Source organism: Eublepharis macularius, chromosome 5 (genome assembly GCF_028583425.1).
Source record: "Eublepharis macularius isolate TG4126 chromosome 5, MPM_Emac_v1.0, whole genome shotgun sequence".
Lineage (NCBI taxonomy): Eukaryota > Metazoa > Chordata > Lepidosauria > Squamata > Eublepharidae > Eublepharis > Eublepharis macularius.
Genome location: NC_072794.1, coordinates 54,571,612 through 54,587,660, shown reverse-complemented (window position 1 = coordinate 54,587,660; position 16,049 = coordinate 54,571,612). Strand labels below are relative to the sequence as shown.

Here is a 16,049-nt window from a genome sequence, read left to right as displayed (position 1 = left end):
GCAACCACTGGTTTTCAGTTAAGTTCTAAGGATTGGTAATGATAAACAGGTGCCCCAAAATAATAATTTTCTTATCAATAAATTGTAAGCGCTACAATGCAAAGCTGCAGCGGGAGTACAGGTGTACTAGGGTCTGTTCTCAGGTGTACTTAGAGTCCAAGCCTATTAGGAAGACCCAACAGGCTTAGACAAAACTAAGTATATACCAGAGAACATTTCCTCAAATCCTCAGAAAAAACAGGGTTTCTCACCTGTAACTGTTGATCGTCGAGTCTCTTCTGTGCAGACACACATTGGGACTGCGCAGGCGCAGGCCAGCCGCGGAGAAGATTCTTTTAGCTTCTAGAAATGTGACGGGGACGTTCGGGCCCACCGCGCATGCGCGTCGGTGTTCCCGCCAATTTTGAAGTACAAGTACCCGAACGTCCCCGGCATTCCCTCAGTTCACCTGAGCCGCCGGAGAAACAATGGAGTAAACCAAGCACTCACAGCGGGGCAGGCGGGAGGGAATGTGTGTCTGCACAGAAGAGACTCGACGATCAACAGTTACAGGTGAGAAACCCTGTTTATCGTCGTCGTCCTTCTGTGCAGCCCCACATTGGGAGAATAGCTAGCATCTCACCAATGGGGGCGGGTGTGAGTGTCTATGTGAACAAAGAATGCAGAACAGCCGTGCCAACAGCGGATTCACGGCGTGCATTCACGTCTACAGAATAATGTTTAATGAAAGTGTCAGCGGTAGACCACGTTGCAGCTTGGCAGACGTCCTGGAGTGGCACTCCTCGCAGGAAGGCAGCAGAGGCAGCTTGTGCTCGAGTAGAATGAGCAGTAATCAACAACGGGCACCGGACTCCAGCTTGCTGATAACAAAGTTTAATTGCAGACACAATCCAGCGAGAGATGGACTGGGCAGAAGCTGGCGAGCCCTTGCGAGGGCCAGAGTAACACAAGAACAGGGCAGGAGACTTCCTGAAACACTTGGTGCGATGTAAATAAAACAATAAAGCACGTTTCACATCCAATGTGTGTAGAGTACGTTCCTCTGGGGAAGAGGGTGTAGGAAAAAAGGAAGGAAGGACCACCTTTTGACGCAGGTGAAATTTGGAAACCACCTTGGGCAGGAACTGCATACTAGTGTGGAGCATGACCGTACCGGGGAAGAACTGCAGGAAGGGGGGGTCACACCTTAGAGCAGACAACTCCCCTACCCGCCTGGAGGAAGTGACTGCAACCAAAAAGGCCACCTTCTGCGTGAGCAGAGGCAAGGGACAGGTAGACAGGGGCTCAAAAGGGGAGAGCATCAGACGGGAGAGCACCAGGGTCAGGCTCCACTGAGGAATAGGATGGGCCCTAGGAGGAAAGGACTTTAGTAGGCCCTTCAGGAACTGTTTGGACAGCCAGTGTGCAAACACAGTCCTCCCATCAATCTGCTCATGGAAGGCAGAGATAGCAGCCATGTGCACCTTAACACTGGAGAACGCCAGGCCTTGGGAGCACAGGTCCAGGAGGTACTCCAGAATGACAGGCAGCGGACAAGTGAAAGGGGAAACCCCCTTGGGGGCTAACCACCTAGAGAAACGTGACCACTTCCTCTGGTAGGACAACCTGGTAGACGGTTTTCGGGCATTCAGAATCACATTAAGCACCCTAGTAGAGAGGCCTAGTCTGGGGCGCAGAGGAGCCAGGCAGTCAGATTTAGCACTGCCACATCGTGATGCCACACTCCGTCCCTGAGTAGCAGGTCCGGGGCGTGTGGCAGCGGGAGACACCGCCCCTGTGACAGGGAAAGTAAAAGGGGGAACCAATCCTGGCGAGGCCACCGAGGGGCAATCAGGATACAATGGGTTCGGAAAGCCCTGATCCTGGAGAGGACCTTGTGAAGGAGCGGGAAGGGCGGGAAGGCGTAAAAGAGCCCCGGAGACCAGGGTATCTGGAAGGCATCCCCCAGTGAACGATGGCCAATCCCGGCCCGGGAGCAGAACAGCGGGGCTTGTCTGTTGCGGGCTGTGGCAAAGAGGTCGACCAAAGGCGTGCCCCATGTGCGGAAAACCTCGTGGAGATAAACCGTGTTGAGGGACCACTCGTGCTGGGGCAAAAACACCCTGCTCAGCGTGTCTGCTGCCGTGTTGTTCTCCCCCGCAATATGAATGGCCCTGGGCAGGACGTTGTTGGCAATGGCCCAAGTCCAGAGTGTAGTCGCCTCCTTGCAGAGCTTGAGCGAGACCGTTCCTCCCTGCTTGTTGAGGTAATAGCAGGCTGTGGTATTGTCCGACAGGACCTGAACCCTCCTGTTCCGAATGACATCTGCAAAAGAAGCAAGGGAGTAACGGATCGCTCTAAGCTCTAACAGGTTAATGTGCATGCCCATTTCAAGGGAGGACCAAACACCTTGAGCAGACAGGTGTCCACAACGCCCTCCCCAGCCTAGATTGGAAGCGTCCGTGAAGACGGTGACCTCCGGCAGGAAGGGACCAAAAGGACAACCCTTGGACAAATTCTCAGGGTCAGTCCACCACACCAATGTCCGCTGTATCACCCTCGGGACGGAAAACCCACGGTGTTGACTCATAGTGAGGGGGTTGAAAACCCGAACAAACCAATTTTGTAGAGGCCTCATGCGCAGGCGTGCAAAACACACCACCCCTGTGGAGGAGGCCATAAGGCCTAACAACGTTTGAATCAGGAGGGCAGTTTGGAACCGGTTATGCACGAAGTGGCGGGCTAGGGAGGACAGCCTGCTCAAGCGGTCCGGGGGTAGATAAGCCCGGCCCAGCAGAGAGTCAAAGTGGACCCCAATGAATCTAATGCTCGTACCAGGGGACAGGACCGACTTCCCTAAATTGACCACTAGCCCCAGACCGTCTAGGACGGACAAGGTGAGGGCGATAGAGGCCTGGAGGGAGTCAGAGGAGGGACCCACCAGGAGCCAATCATCCAAATAGGGATAAACAAAACAGCCACTAGACCGTAGATGTGCCACCACGGTGGCCATACATTTAGTGAACACCCTGGGCGCCGAGGCCAGGCCAAAGGGCAAGGCCGTGTACTCATAGACAGCGCCTCCACAGGTAAAACGGAGATATTTCCTGTGGCCCTCAAAGATGGAAATGTGGAAGTAGGCGTCTTTGAGATCCAAAATGGCCATCCAGACGCCTGACTCTAAGAGTTCCAACACCCGGGACAGGGTAAGCATCCTAAACTTCTCCACCTTCAAGTAGGTATTAAGGGCCCGAAGGTCCAAAATGGGACGAGACCCCCCATCTTTCTTATCCACAAGAAAGTATCTTGAGTAAAACCCCCAAGGGGAAGTAGAGACATTGACCACCCGGACAGCACCTTTGGCAACCAACTCCAAAACATTATTTTGTAACACAACATTACAACAAGAAGCACAACGGGGTGGGTGCGAAAGAGGGGGTGCAGTGGTAAACGACAACTTATAACCACGGGCCACAACAGAGAGGACCCAGGTATCCGTAGTAATGAGTTGCCAACGGGGCAAGAAAGGCCGTAGCCTGTCCAAGAACAGGACATTAACAGCGTCCTTGGAGACCAACTGGGAAGCGTCCTGGTCTAGTCAGAAGACCGTGGGCTTCTGCGCTGAAGTCGAGGGCTTGGGCGAAGGAGGCTGCTGTCGTCCCTTGGACCGGCCGGAGCGTCTCGAAGAGTGGCGCTGCTGGCCAGAGTAGGAACGGTGGCCATAGGATTGACCGGAGGGGAACCTTCCTTGGCGCTGGTGGAACTGCTGGTAGGGGGACTGATAGGACCGGAACCTGCCGTACCGATATCTCGGACCCGTCTGCGGAACCGAAGGCGCAACCCCGAGCGACTTGGCCGTCTGCTGGTTCTTCTTCATAAGAGAAAGGGACTCATCCGTTTTCTCTGAGAAGAGCTGAGGACCTTCAAACGGAAAATCCTCGACCTTGGCCTTCTTCTCGGGGGGCAGGGCAGTAGATCGAAGCCAGGCGTGCCGACGCAGGAGCACTGAGGATGCCATCGCACGCGCCGCGGAGTCGGCAGCGTCCTTGCCAGCCGTCATCTGCTGCTTCGACAAACGGAAAGCCTCAGCCTGGAGAGCCTTGACCAAGTGACGGCGATCGTCGGGGAGGTCAGAGAGGTAGGACGACAGACGCTTCCACAAGAAAAGATTGTAAGAGCCCATTATTACTTGGAAATGGGCGATCCGGAACCCCAGGGAAGCCGAAGAATACACCTTCCGACCAATTCCATCCAGCTTTCTCCCCTCGTGATCCGATGGAGCCGAAGAGGAGCCCCGTCGGAACCGAGCCTGACCCTCCTCGGCCACGATTGAAGAGGGCTTCGGATGGGCAAAGAGGTAAGGGCAATCTTCCTGTTTGAGGCGATAATATTTCTCAACCTTCTTGGCCGTAGGCGGTACAGAAGCAGGGGTCTGCCAGAGTGCCAGGGCATTGTCGACGAGATCCTCGACAGGAGGAAACGCCACCGAGGCAGGAGAGCCCGAATACAACGGCTCCAACAGCTTACTCTTGGGTTTGGAGGTCGTGGAGGCGACGTCGAGCTCCAGTGCTGTGGCCATTCGGACCATCTGCTCTGCAAACACCCTGTAATCGTCATTAGGGGACGATGAGCGGAGCTCCCCCACAGCATCATCAGGGGAAGGGTCAGAGGCCGCGTCCGACGAGTACTCAGATGGAGACGCCAAGCCCTCATCATCCTCGGAGTCGGAGAAAGCCGCTGGGGTCTGCGTCGGAACCGACGGGCGGTCAGCCGGAACCGAGGTAGAAGGCTGGGGTGCCGAAAGATGGCGACGCGGCTGAGTGGCAGGCGGAGCTGGAGGCAGAGTGGAGGGCGCCGGAACCGTGGCCAGGGGCACCGAAGGACCAGGCAGAAAGGGAGCGGACTGCTGAATCCAAGCCACAAAATCCTGCCAGGAGGCCACGTTCCCTAGGCCCGGGACAGGCTGCCAAGGAGGCAGAGCAGCAGGCAACGGAACGGACCGGTGAAACGGAGCTGGAACCGAGAAGACTGGCTGCGATGGAATGGAGACCTCCGCCGGAACCGGAGCACACGGCAGAGAGCGCTCAAACTCCTGGAACGCGTCCGAAAATCCACGGATCGACTCACAGTCGTCGGGAATCACCGGAGGAGGTGTGTGAGGAGGCGACGGGGTATGGAGGAGACTCCGGACGTCCTCAGGAGGAGGGGCCGGTCCAGGAGAGGAACCAGCCAACGAGGCCGGGGCCGGCGACAGAGCACGGCGCTTGGCCTTTGACTTGGCCTTTGCCTTCTTCGGCGGGGGCTCCGAAGAAGCCTCGGTGGCCACAGGTTTCGAAGAAGGCTTCGAAGAAGCACGTTTCTTCGCCTTTCGACTGGACGGAGCACTCACGGAACCGGAGGCGATCGAACCGTCCGGAGCGGACGCCTCCGTCGGAGCCGAGATGAGCGGTTCCGACGGGTGATGAGGAGCCGGCGAGGGGGCGACAGAGCCGGGCTTGCTCCCGGACGACCCAGAGGCTTTGGGCGGTAGAAGGTTGGCGTCCCAAAGAAAGGCCCGGAGCCTGGCCTTGCGGTCGTTCCGCGCTTTCGGAGTGAAGGCCATGCAAAACTTACAGCGCTCCACGACGTGCCCCTCGCCCAAACAGATGAGGCAGAGGTCATGACCGTCAGAGTGGGTCATTTTAGTGCCACACTGTTGGCATTTTTTAAATAAAGCCGAATGGGACATAGTGGAGGCGTTTCCCAGTCAGAAGGAAACAGCAACTCACAGGTAGAAGGAAGTTGGAAGACACAAGCGACAGCTGAAGAACCTTTTCGAACGGCGGCGAAAAAGGAACTGAGGGAATGCCGGGGACGTTCGGGTACTTGTACTTCAAAATTGGCGGGAACACCGACGCGCATGCGCGGTGGGGCCCGAACGTCCCCGTCACATTTCTAGAAGCTAAAAGAATCTTCTCCGCGGCTGGCCTGCGCCTGCGCAGTCCCAATGTGGGGCTGCACAGAAGGACGACGACGATCAAGCTATGACAGAGGTTTCAAAGCAGTGTAGAAATGGTTCCACAAAGCTAGAAAGAGTACAATATACTATCTACTTGTTTAAAGCACTGAATAAAAAGTATCAAACAACAACTGCTTCCATACAGAGGTTTTTCCCTACCTTGGCTACTAACTGAAACACCGTTTGTGGAGCATCCATATGAAGATGTGCTTTAATTGTCCCAATTGCTTGAAAAGAAATGGGGAGGGGAAGCTGCAAGGCAGCTGAAATGATACTATTAGTGTGTCAATACTGTGAAATAGCATTACAATTCTGTAAGTTTGTATTGCCACTTTTCTGTTTCAAGTTTTAATAGAACTATTCCAACACTATAGTACATGCATGAAGAACAAAAAAAAGGATGTTGAGTCATCAGGGCTGTGACAGCCATGCTCCTAAGAGTCAACATGGAGCATGTGTGAAAGTTCCAAAAAAAACAAAGTAAGAAGAATACTTTCAGAGGTAGAAACTCCATCACCAAAGCATATGCCTCTGTATTTGCAATGGGAAATAAGAGCAATGTAAAGAATCCTTGCTGTGTGGAAGGAGCCAACAGTATGTTAGACTGTATGAACAGTTGTCTCAATACCATATCATGCAATACTAACATACCATGCAGGAAGCCATGGTCATTCAGGCACTTCATGCAGTATGTACTAAAACAAAATGCTTTCTTACTGAATTTTTATCACTCACTCAACTCAACTCACTCATGAATCACAGCCTTTAATGGCATAATAGCATAAAAGATAAGCTACTACAAATTGCAGAATTGTTACAATGAGATAAAAACTTGTAAAAATAAAGTTTAAGTACAGCATCAGATCACCACTGAGTCTTATCTTGATGAATCTTAATGGCATATTGGAGAAAGGAAGCAACCTTCTCAGTTATACCAGGAAAGACGTCCTTCAAGATATATTGGGTTTTAATGTGATCAGACAGACCCATCTTATTTCCAGGAATAGGATCAAGATACTTAAAACGAATATTTGCATAAAAAGGACAAAAAAGAGAGAATATGTGGGACTGTTTCAACACATTTTAACTTCCACAGAGTCTGTGGCTACCTTTTGGAATCTGCCATATGGCATGACATTGAATCTAGCCAGAGAAAGGGCTCTATGATATTGGGGGTTTTGCAAAGAGTAAAAGTAAGAAGCCACGTGTCCTATTTTAAATGAAAGTCCTAACCTCAAGGGAGAGCAAGTTTTGTTAGCAGTGCTATACAGATTTTGTAGTTCAATATATAGAACTCTGCATTTGATCATTCAAAAAACCTCTACTTGCGAAAGCATAGATTGTGAGTCTAAGGATAGGCCAATGGTGCTGATCTTTTTCTTGATGCAGGTTAGCCAATTAGAAGATCTGGATTCCAAAAGCATATGGAAAATAAGACTATGGGGGTCAGGATTATAGCATACTCACAGCCACTACTTAATGGTTAAAAGCCATGCCCTAGTTTCAACTATGGTTTGTCTAGTTTTCAGGCATAGGGCTGCATAAGATACACAGTAAGGCATTCCCAAATTTTTTTGGAGAAATGTAGCTTGGATACATTCCAAGGAATGGTCAAAAGCACCAATCCATAGTGATGTACCATACAGAAATTGTGCACCTACTTTGGCTTTAAAAACTTTCAAAGCAGCCGGAACACATTGATTACCTTTGTTATATAAAAAAAAAGCACCAAATTTCTAATTACACTGTACGTTACAGTTTATTATCTCACACATACCATGAGTGTAATAAAAAGTACTTAGGATTTTCTTTACCTGCCGAATAATCTAACTGCAAATAGGTATATGCCATTCAAATTTAAGCTCTGTAGATGTATTTTTACAACTAAGATAAATTCAAATATCCTGACTTCTTAGCATTTGGAGGCAAGCAACCAAGATACTGCAACAGGCCTGTCCAGAAACTCCAGCCACTGCAGAATTTGTTACTATGTTAATGCTATCTTGCAGAGTCCCTTGAATGATGTGCAATGAATGAACAAAAGATCTTTGTGGTTTTCCTTTAATGTATAAAGCTCAAAGGACTCAAACAATAAAAAGCTAAGATGGTACATTTTGCTGATTTTTTTTTCTCATCCAGTAATGGCAGCAATTTGTTTTTTGATCTGACAAAGCAAACGCCAGAAATGTAACTATCTGCTAAACTTTTTGCAGCTTCCCATGATTGTTTGACAAGCATAACGCCATTAGTTTACAGTTCATCTTTCGTTTCTGATAGATATGTAGGGAAGACTTGGGCTCAACAAAAGGGCAATGTTCATTCTCCCATCTGTAGAACAGCAATATGACCCACCTAACAAGACTGTTGGAGGAATGCTTTATCAGGTACTAAGACACAGAATGGAAAAACCACCCAGGGATAACAGAACGAAATTTACATGTATTCACTAGAAATAATGCTTAATTATGTTTAAAGTGACAGTGCTCTACATAACCAATAATAAATGTAATGAACGCAAAGGAATACAGTTCATACAATAATATTTCCAAAGACTGTATCAGGGGACTAAAAGCCCCGTTCCATCCAACTCAGGGAACAAGGACAAGCACTCCAAGTTCATAAATGAGGTAAGTTCATAATTGCAATGTTCCAAATATGTTTCTCTTCTTTGTTGCTGTAGGTGTCTTCCTATTATTCAAATTGGAGATCCTTCCAGATGGTAGCCCTAGCTGAGGCTGGCTAAATGGCAGATTTTGTCACTTGGACTTCATCAGGGGCTGTTAAGGACCACTGCATAACATATACAACAAACATGAAGACATTGCTTTATAAATGAACAGCATTATGTTTTGGTACAGACTTTGGAAATATTACATGTAAATTTCGTTCTGTTATCCCCGGGTGGTTTTTCCATTCTGTGTCTCAGTATTTACCAGGGATTGCCTTTGTTTGTTACATTATCAGGTACTAAAGCAGCAATCTTAAACACTCTCATGCAATCCGCTCAAGTTAACTAGACTTACTTCTAAGTGAAAATGTGAAGTCTATGTAGCATAGAAGTTATATGTCTTCACCTCTACCTACTGCAAGCCTACAAAACACAGCCTGCAGTCTGCTGTAAGCATTTGCAGCAGCTGGGAAAATATCAGTTTTGCATTACTTTGAGCCTACTTCTTTAATACTGGAAGCTGCTCAGTATTGGCACATAGGTACCCCAGAATTTTACAGATGAGCATGGGAAACTGACTCATAAGTAGTGTGTAATTGGTGGACTCACTCTTACATCACAAGTCTCCGCTTCGTGCGTGTGAAGGAGAGTTCATACTGCAGCAGAGAGGTCCTGGAGATGGAAAGCAATGAGCTCTGTGTCTCAACTCCCTTTTCACCAAGTGGTTACATTTGGTACCTTAAACCCTCTTGTAATTTCACCTTCTGGAAGGTAACTTTGCCACCAGAAATTCAATTCCAAGCTGCTTAATTAATTTCCCCCTGAATATTGTGCCTAAGTGTAAAGGTTCCTTCGTGGGACTATGTGACCCTGAGGATGAGGCTGGTATATAGAAATCACATATAACTCTGGGGTGAATAAAAAACAAAATAAACTTATTAGTACATGAAGCATATTGGTTTCAGGATGTTGGATAATTTTTCTTCAGAAAGTAAAACTGGGTGTGTTATTCTTCCTACTTAAGTGTCACAATCACTTCTCTCTCTCTCTCTCTTTTTAAATACTTTATTTTGGTTTTAACATTTTTATAACTGTAACAATAAACAATAAACAAACACACACACCCATAAACAATTGCCGTCATCAAGTCATTCGCCACACAAAGATTGAAGTTGCTTAAACAAGTAAACTGAACATAACAGATATGGTATCTAGGAATATTTTAGAGAACAGCAAGAACATTACAGACTCGTAAAGTAGGTAGCTGTGCTTGGTCCTGAAGAGTCATACAATTCAGAAATGGATGCCATGGGGTTGAGAAGTTAGATTGGAGTTACTTTCTCTTTCACTCCAATTTCTGTCAGCTTATTCATCTCAACTCTCCCACAATACTCTGGCAATATCAAGATCTGACTTTCTCTAGTCGTCAATATGCCCTCTATGAGTATTGCCCCCTAGAATCCCAATACCTTTCACAGCGCTATTTTGGATTCTAATTGGAAGACATTTTGTTAACTCCCGACTCACACAGCAAACTGCCTCTCTTCACACACACTTCTCAGCTTCACTCATACTCTTAGTCATCAACCAATCACCTCACTCATCCCTCTCTTTCACCCCTTGTTCTTCTGTAACATATCAAGCATTTAAAGAAAAAACACACACTTAATTTCAAATCATTACACTCTGCTTAAGCAAGGTTTTTCTTTGCACAGAAGGCTACTTTGATAAAATGTTATGGGCCAAACACACAATATAGGCTTAATGAACCACTTCCCCTTCCTCTCTTGTCCTATACAAAATGTGTTTTTTTATGTCTCTTGGGTGAGGAACCGAAGTAAGATACTGAGTGTGATTTATTAAATCTGTATTGAATCTAGTTCCCCCCATTCTTACAACTCAATCCTATACATATTTATTCAGAGTTCATTCTTTTCTTCAATGGAACCTCACACCAAGAAAGTGTGAATAAGGCTATAGCTTTTAAAACGTTACTGACAAGAAACTGCTTTTTCAATCATCTTAAATCTTACTTTAAAAATTCAGATTATCTCCAATTGCTTTTGGAGAGTGTTCACATTATAAATTACACATAAATTACACATGGGCTTTTTTAATCCAACATCATACGACCAACCTCCCCCAATCTTGAATAACATATCACCTTTGACACTGCTTCACAGCTCCCCCGCTCCATCTCTACATCTTGATGCATCAGTGTCAACTGGATGAAGGGAAGGGTTCAGAGAGAAGAAACTGGATTATAATAATAATAATAACTGTGCTTATATACCACTTTTCTAGATAGATTAGTGCCCCACCCAGATCAGTGAACAAGTTAGTGTTATTATCCCCACAGCTGGGGAGCTTGAGCTGAGGAGTGTCTTACCCAAGAACACCTACTGAGCTCATGGCAGTAGTGGGATTTGAATCAGCAGAGTGCTGATTCACAGCCAAACCACTTAACCACTGTGCTATAGCAGCTCTGTATGCCAGAAAATGTACTGGATCGTGTCTGTGATGCAAACTGGATGAGGCCTATGGAGCTAGGGGAAGAGTTGAACTCTTTCCCCAAACTCATTTTCCCAATTTAAATCTTTTGATGTGACAGATCTATTTGCCCCACTGAGAAATCATGGAGTTATCTTTAGGGCTCCTGTATATCTTGCCACACAAAACAAAGCATTTGTGGTGCGGGCTGTGGCAGGGATACTCTTTAAGTTGGAAGAAAGACATAGGAGAGGGTTAAATTTCCCCTGTTCCGTACTGCAGCCATTTATCATCACTGTCTCCCCTTCCATGTGGCTACTTGTTCTTTTAAGTGAGAAATCCAGTAACAGATTTCCTATCACCACATTTAGTTGTGCCTTAAGTAAATATGTACAGGACCATGCTACAAGTATTCATTTCCAGATACACAAGAAAGTTATTTAATCACACTCAACTCCATAGAGTTGAGAGAGATTTACTCACAAGAAAATATACACAAAATTATAGCCCAAAGTAGTAAATTCCATTAAACACTCCAGAATTTGAGAGCAAACATGACTAGGAGCATGTTGTAAAAGGGGATTGGACTGCGTCTAGCTCAAATGTTATGAAATTTAAAGCTGAGATGTAAATGTCATCTCTGCAAGGTTTGAGAAACAGCATTTAAATGATATTTTGTATAATTAAACTGAAGGAGTCCATTCTGGAAAATGTTAATAGAACAGAGGTAGTAGTTTAGACACACAGTAATTTAAGAAATGTATACACTTGTACTTGAAATATCCAATGACTGACTAAATAGATATAGCATCTCCCTAGCATTCTTCCTACCAGTGGTATATTCAATCTATTCTTTCATCTACAGAATACATCATGGGCATTTCTGTGGGCACTTTTTGGAACTCTGAGAACAGTTAGTGAGTACTACTGCAAAGTTGCTGACATGACAGCTGGTGCCAATAAAAAAGTCTGAGATTCCAAGCGAAGTGCCATCCTAGATGGTAGCAGCTGTTTCTGAAGGGGTGCTCCCTGAAGACATGATGCCCCTAGGCTATTATGACGCACCTCCTGCTCCAGTGAAACAGAAGAAAACCAGGACTGGCTTTTTGCTTTGGGGGAGAAGCCAGCAGGCACCAATAAACACATTGGTGGGTGCCATGGCATCAACAGGCACCATGTTGGAGATCACTGGGATACATGTATGTTTCTTACAGACAAGACATTCCTTTATTTTCACAGTTCCCTAACCTTCCAGCTTCCCTGCATTATTGCAATACAGAGAGTAACACGGTAAGAAACTTACAAAAGCAGAGAAAATCCTTACTAATAAAAATTAATATATCCATCAAGGTACAAATATAAGATATTTAATCGTAATCCACAACAACTTAGGTCCACAGTGGAGCTTCTTAATACACAACAACCACCTTACAAGAACTCAGACCCAGAGGGTTTGAATATAACTAATGATTTTTCATGTTTTCTGGGTTAACTGCAGATTAGTTAGTGCTAAAGAGTAATTTTTCTTTAAGAATGGTTCCATATAGCATGGGGGCGTGGAAGGCTTACGTATAAATTTTGTAGCAAAAAATATTTCCCACACAGTGGATTCTGTTACTGAAGATGAAGAAGAAGAATGAAGAAGATTACTGAAGATGCCAATTGGTCTTTGTTTACTGATGCTGTGAATGGAAATTTGTGAGTAACATTATGTTTATTGTGTAACTGGTTATTATTATTGGGGTTAGATATTACATGTGATAGGTTTGTTTCCAGTGACTGTGTACTCTTTGATAAAGAATGGAATTTGAAACGGGACCAAATATGATCTAGACAACCCGTTAGAGGACAGATATCAACGTTTCTGGAACCTGTCACAGACACCTGGAGTGGTCTCCGCTGGAGGAAATATTTCCTGGACTCTTCCCCTTTTGGATACATAGTGCTTATGACCTATATATTGTGCAACTGTGTTGTGCTAAGTTTGTATTTGCACTTTATAAGGGACGTGCAATAATATAATTAGTTGGCACTTTAGCACTAGCGCTTCATATTTATATTTTAAGGTCTGTAATATTGTAGCACTTGTATGATTTATTGCTCCAACTGTGGGTCTGAGTTCTTGTAAGGTTGTTGTTGTGTATTAAGAAGCTCCACTGTGGACCTAAGTTGTTGTGGATTACAATTAAATATCTTATACTTGTACAGTGCATTACTGAACAATAAGAGTATTACCCCAATGCCAAGATACAACTTTCTTGCTTTTTAACCCAGAATATTACAGCTCCTGTATACCAGAGAAGAATAAACTTTTGAAATCATAAGAAAGAATCATAAGTATATTCTGTTACATATGAAGAAATAAAAACGTGTTATAGTGGCCAGACACATTAGGCTCGTCATATATACAATACATATTATGTTTTCTTATTTTGACTTGCAGTGGAATGTGTGAACTCAATTAAAATGCATAATGTCTGAGGAGATCCAACAGCTGTGATTGATTTGTGATTACTCACTCACATAATTATACTGTAAAATAATAGGCATTCATGTATGGACTAGCCTTTAGACACTCACTTATTGTTAGGAAGGCCAAATTTCAAACCTACTATCTGTTCAGTAGTTTCTTCAGAATGGTCTTAAACGAAAAAGCACTGAACATATTACTTATGTACACTCATGGTGAAAAATTCTGTTTATGTGCAGTGTAACACCTTTAGAAAATTAAATCCTCTTTGGTTTATTAAAAAATTCCTTGCTTTCCATACACTATTCAGAAGAATCAATAGGTCTCCAAAATCCATTACTTAAAAATACCATTTTTTCATGACCTAATGAGGGTAATGGAACCACACATTAGAATTCACCTCTTTGATATCAGAGCAAAGAGTAAAATGTATTTGATCCTAGCTGAGACAATTAAACAGAGAAGATGCAAGGGAGGACAAGCATGTTTTGCAGGAAAAACATCACTGATTCCCAGCAGATAAAGCAAGGAGATGAGACCATGGTAAAACTATTTCCAAGATTATTTAAGAGGACACCCACACAATCTCCAAGCATCCAGCAAACCCTCACACATTTGCTACAACATTTTGAACTATGACAATGTAAGTAAGGATGAAAGAAACGTATTTCTATTTGCCAAACAACATATGGTCAAATGACTCCAAATGACACTGGACAAAGCTATAGCGATGGCAGTTAAAGACTACCCAGTTTACCCTGCACTTGCCTTAGAAACTATACCTGCTACCTACTTATATAAACACCATACTCTGGACTTCTTGAAAAATTACTCTGGAGATAAATGTTGGAAGCAGTACCCCCACCCCTAAGAAACCTACACCCTTTATGGCAAAACTAGCTGAACCTTACTTCATTTCTCCCCTGTCCCCTCCCACATACAGGAGACAAAGTACTGCCTCTCCTGTATGCACCAACATACCAATTAAGAATCTGCTCAGCAGGTTCATGTACCCAAGAGGTTTGCTCAGCCACAGTCAAGACATTAACTACTGTTGCCTTGTGGAACAGGCTGTCCAAGGAGACAAGTGATTCCTTATTATTATACATTATAGAACCTTTAAGACTAAACTATTCCACAGGACTTTGGGAGAACTGATTAATGGTAGCGTTTGAGTCCAGTGGCATCTTAGAGACCAACAAGATTTTTCAAAGATATAAGCTTTCAGGAGTCACAGCTTCCTTCTTCAGATGGTATCTAAAGAAGGGAGCTCTGACTCTCAAAAGCTTCTATCCTTAAAAAATCTTGTTGGTCTCTTCAGATGCCACTGGACTGAAATCCTGCTGTTCGACTGCAGATCAACATGGCTGATTAAATGGTGTCATCGTTTGGATCTGGTCTATATGATGTTTGGACTTTTAAATGATTTTATTGTGTTTATTCATCTCTGAACTGTGTTGATTCATTTTCACTGACTACATGCTGCTTTGAAGTATGGAATGATGGAACATACATATTAAAATATTCATGTGGGTCTGTGGCAAATTTTTGCAGCTCTACAAACAAAAACAAGAAATCAAAAGAAAAAGAATCTGAAACTGAAAATACAACACAGAACTTGAAATGGATGAAAGATGTACTAAACATGTGCTTATCCTACAGTTAGCAAATGCACTTATGTGCCATAAAACAAACTAATGGCAGTGTACTTTATTGGGGAAGAGAGTGAAACTATAAAAGTTGAAGACTAAACCTCCAAATGAAGTTTTAGACTTCACAATAGTGTCATCCTTGTTTGTACTGTGAGCTTGTGTTTGTCAAGAGCCTGAGAAAGATGAGAAGAGGCCACCTTACTGCATTCCAATATGGGGAGGGATTGCTAAATGTATTAAGAATTGGTTTTCTAATTAAGGAGATGAAAATATTAAATTCTATTACAGCTTAAGTTTTCTATTACAGCTTTTTAAAATTCCTGATACTATTCAGAGAATTTTGCCAAGCAAGTTACTAGAAAATTAAAGGAATGCAGAATATCTTAATAATAATAATAATATTCGAGTATCTTGAACATCTATGTCATTAAAGAGCTAGTATCCCTTTTCATATTCAGTTCTCAACAGTATCACATTAACCTATTTTTACTCATTTTCTTAATTTTTTTTTTACAACCAATAAGTTGAAGCACACGTAAGCCAAATGGAGCTGTAAAGCCCACTCGTTAGCTAATGTTTTATTACCTCACAATATTTTTGGCACTTTCACTGAACCGTTTTTACTACTAGGATCTTGATACATAATTAAAGAATATTTATTTAGCAAATTATACTTCCAATCATCAATAGATTTATTTAATTAGCATTCCCGTCTTGAGCTGTTTAAGCAGGATAAACTCAAACAAAAATGGATAGGAAAAGTGCCAAAATTTTGAAAAAGGTCCATCAGAT

At 44.3% G+C, this 16,049-nt stretch overlaps 1 protein-coding gene across 5 annotated transcripts in view; it reads right to left on the bottom strand.

Moving 5' to 3' along the window:
• The window catches only part of EVI5 (ecotropic viral integration site 5), a 136,377-nt gene that overhangs the window by 114,452 nt on the left and 5,876 nt on the right, over positions 1 to 16,049 (bottom strand). For 4 of the 5 annotated variants that reach the window (XM_054979440.1, XM_054979442.1, XM_054979441.1 and 1 more), the window contains exon 2: positions 10,810 to 10,869. The exons of the other annotated variant lie outside the window; for it this stretch is intronic. In XM_054979440.1, coding sequence (XP_054835415.1) covers positions 10,810 to 10,860 — 51 coding nt within the window. In that variant the 5' untranslated portion in view covers positions 10,861 to 10,869. The remainder of the gene's footprint in view (positions 1 to 10,809; positions 10,870 to 16,049) is intronic. 5 annotated transcript variants of the gene reach the window in all.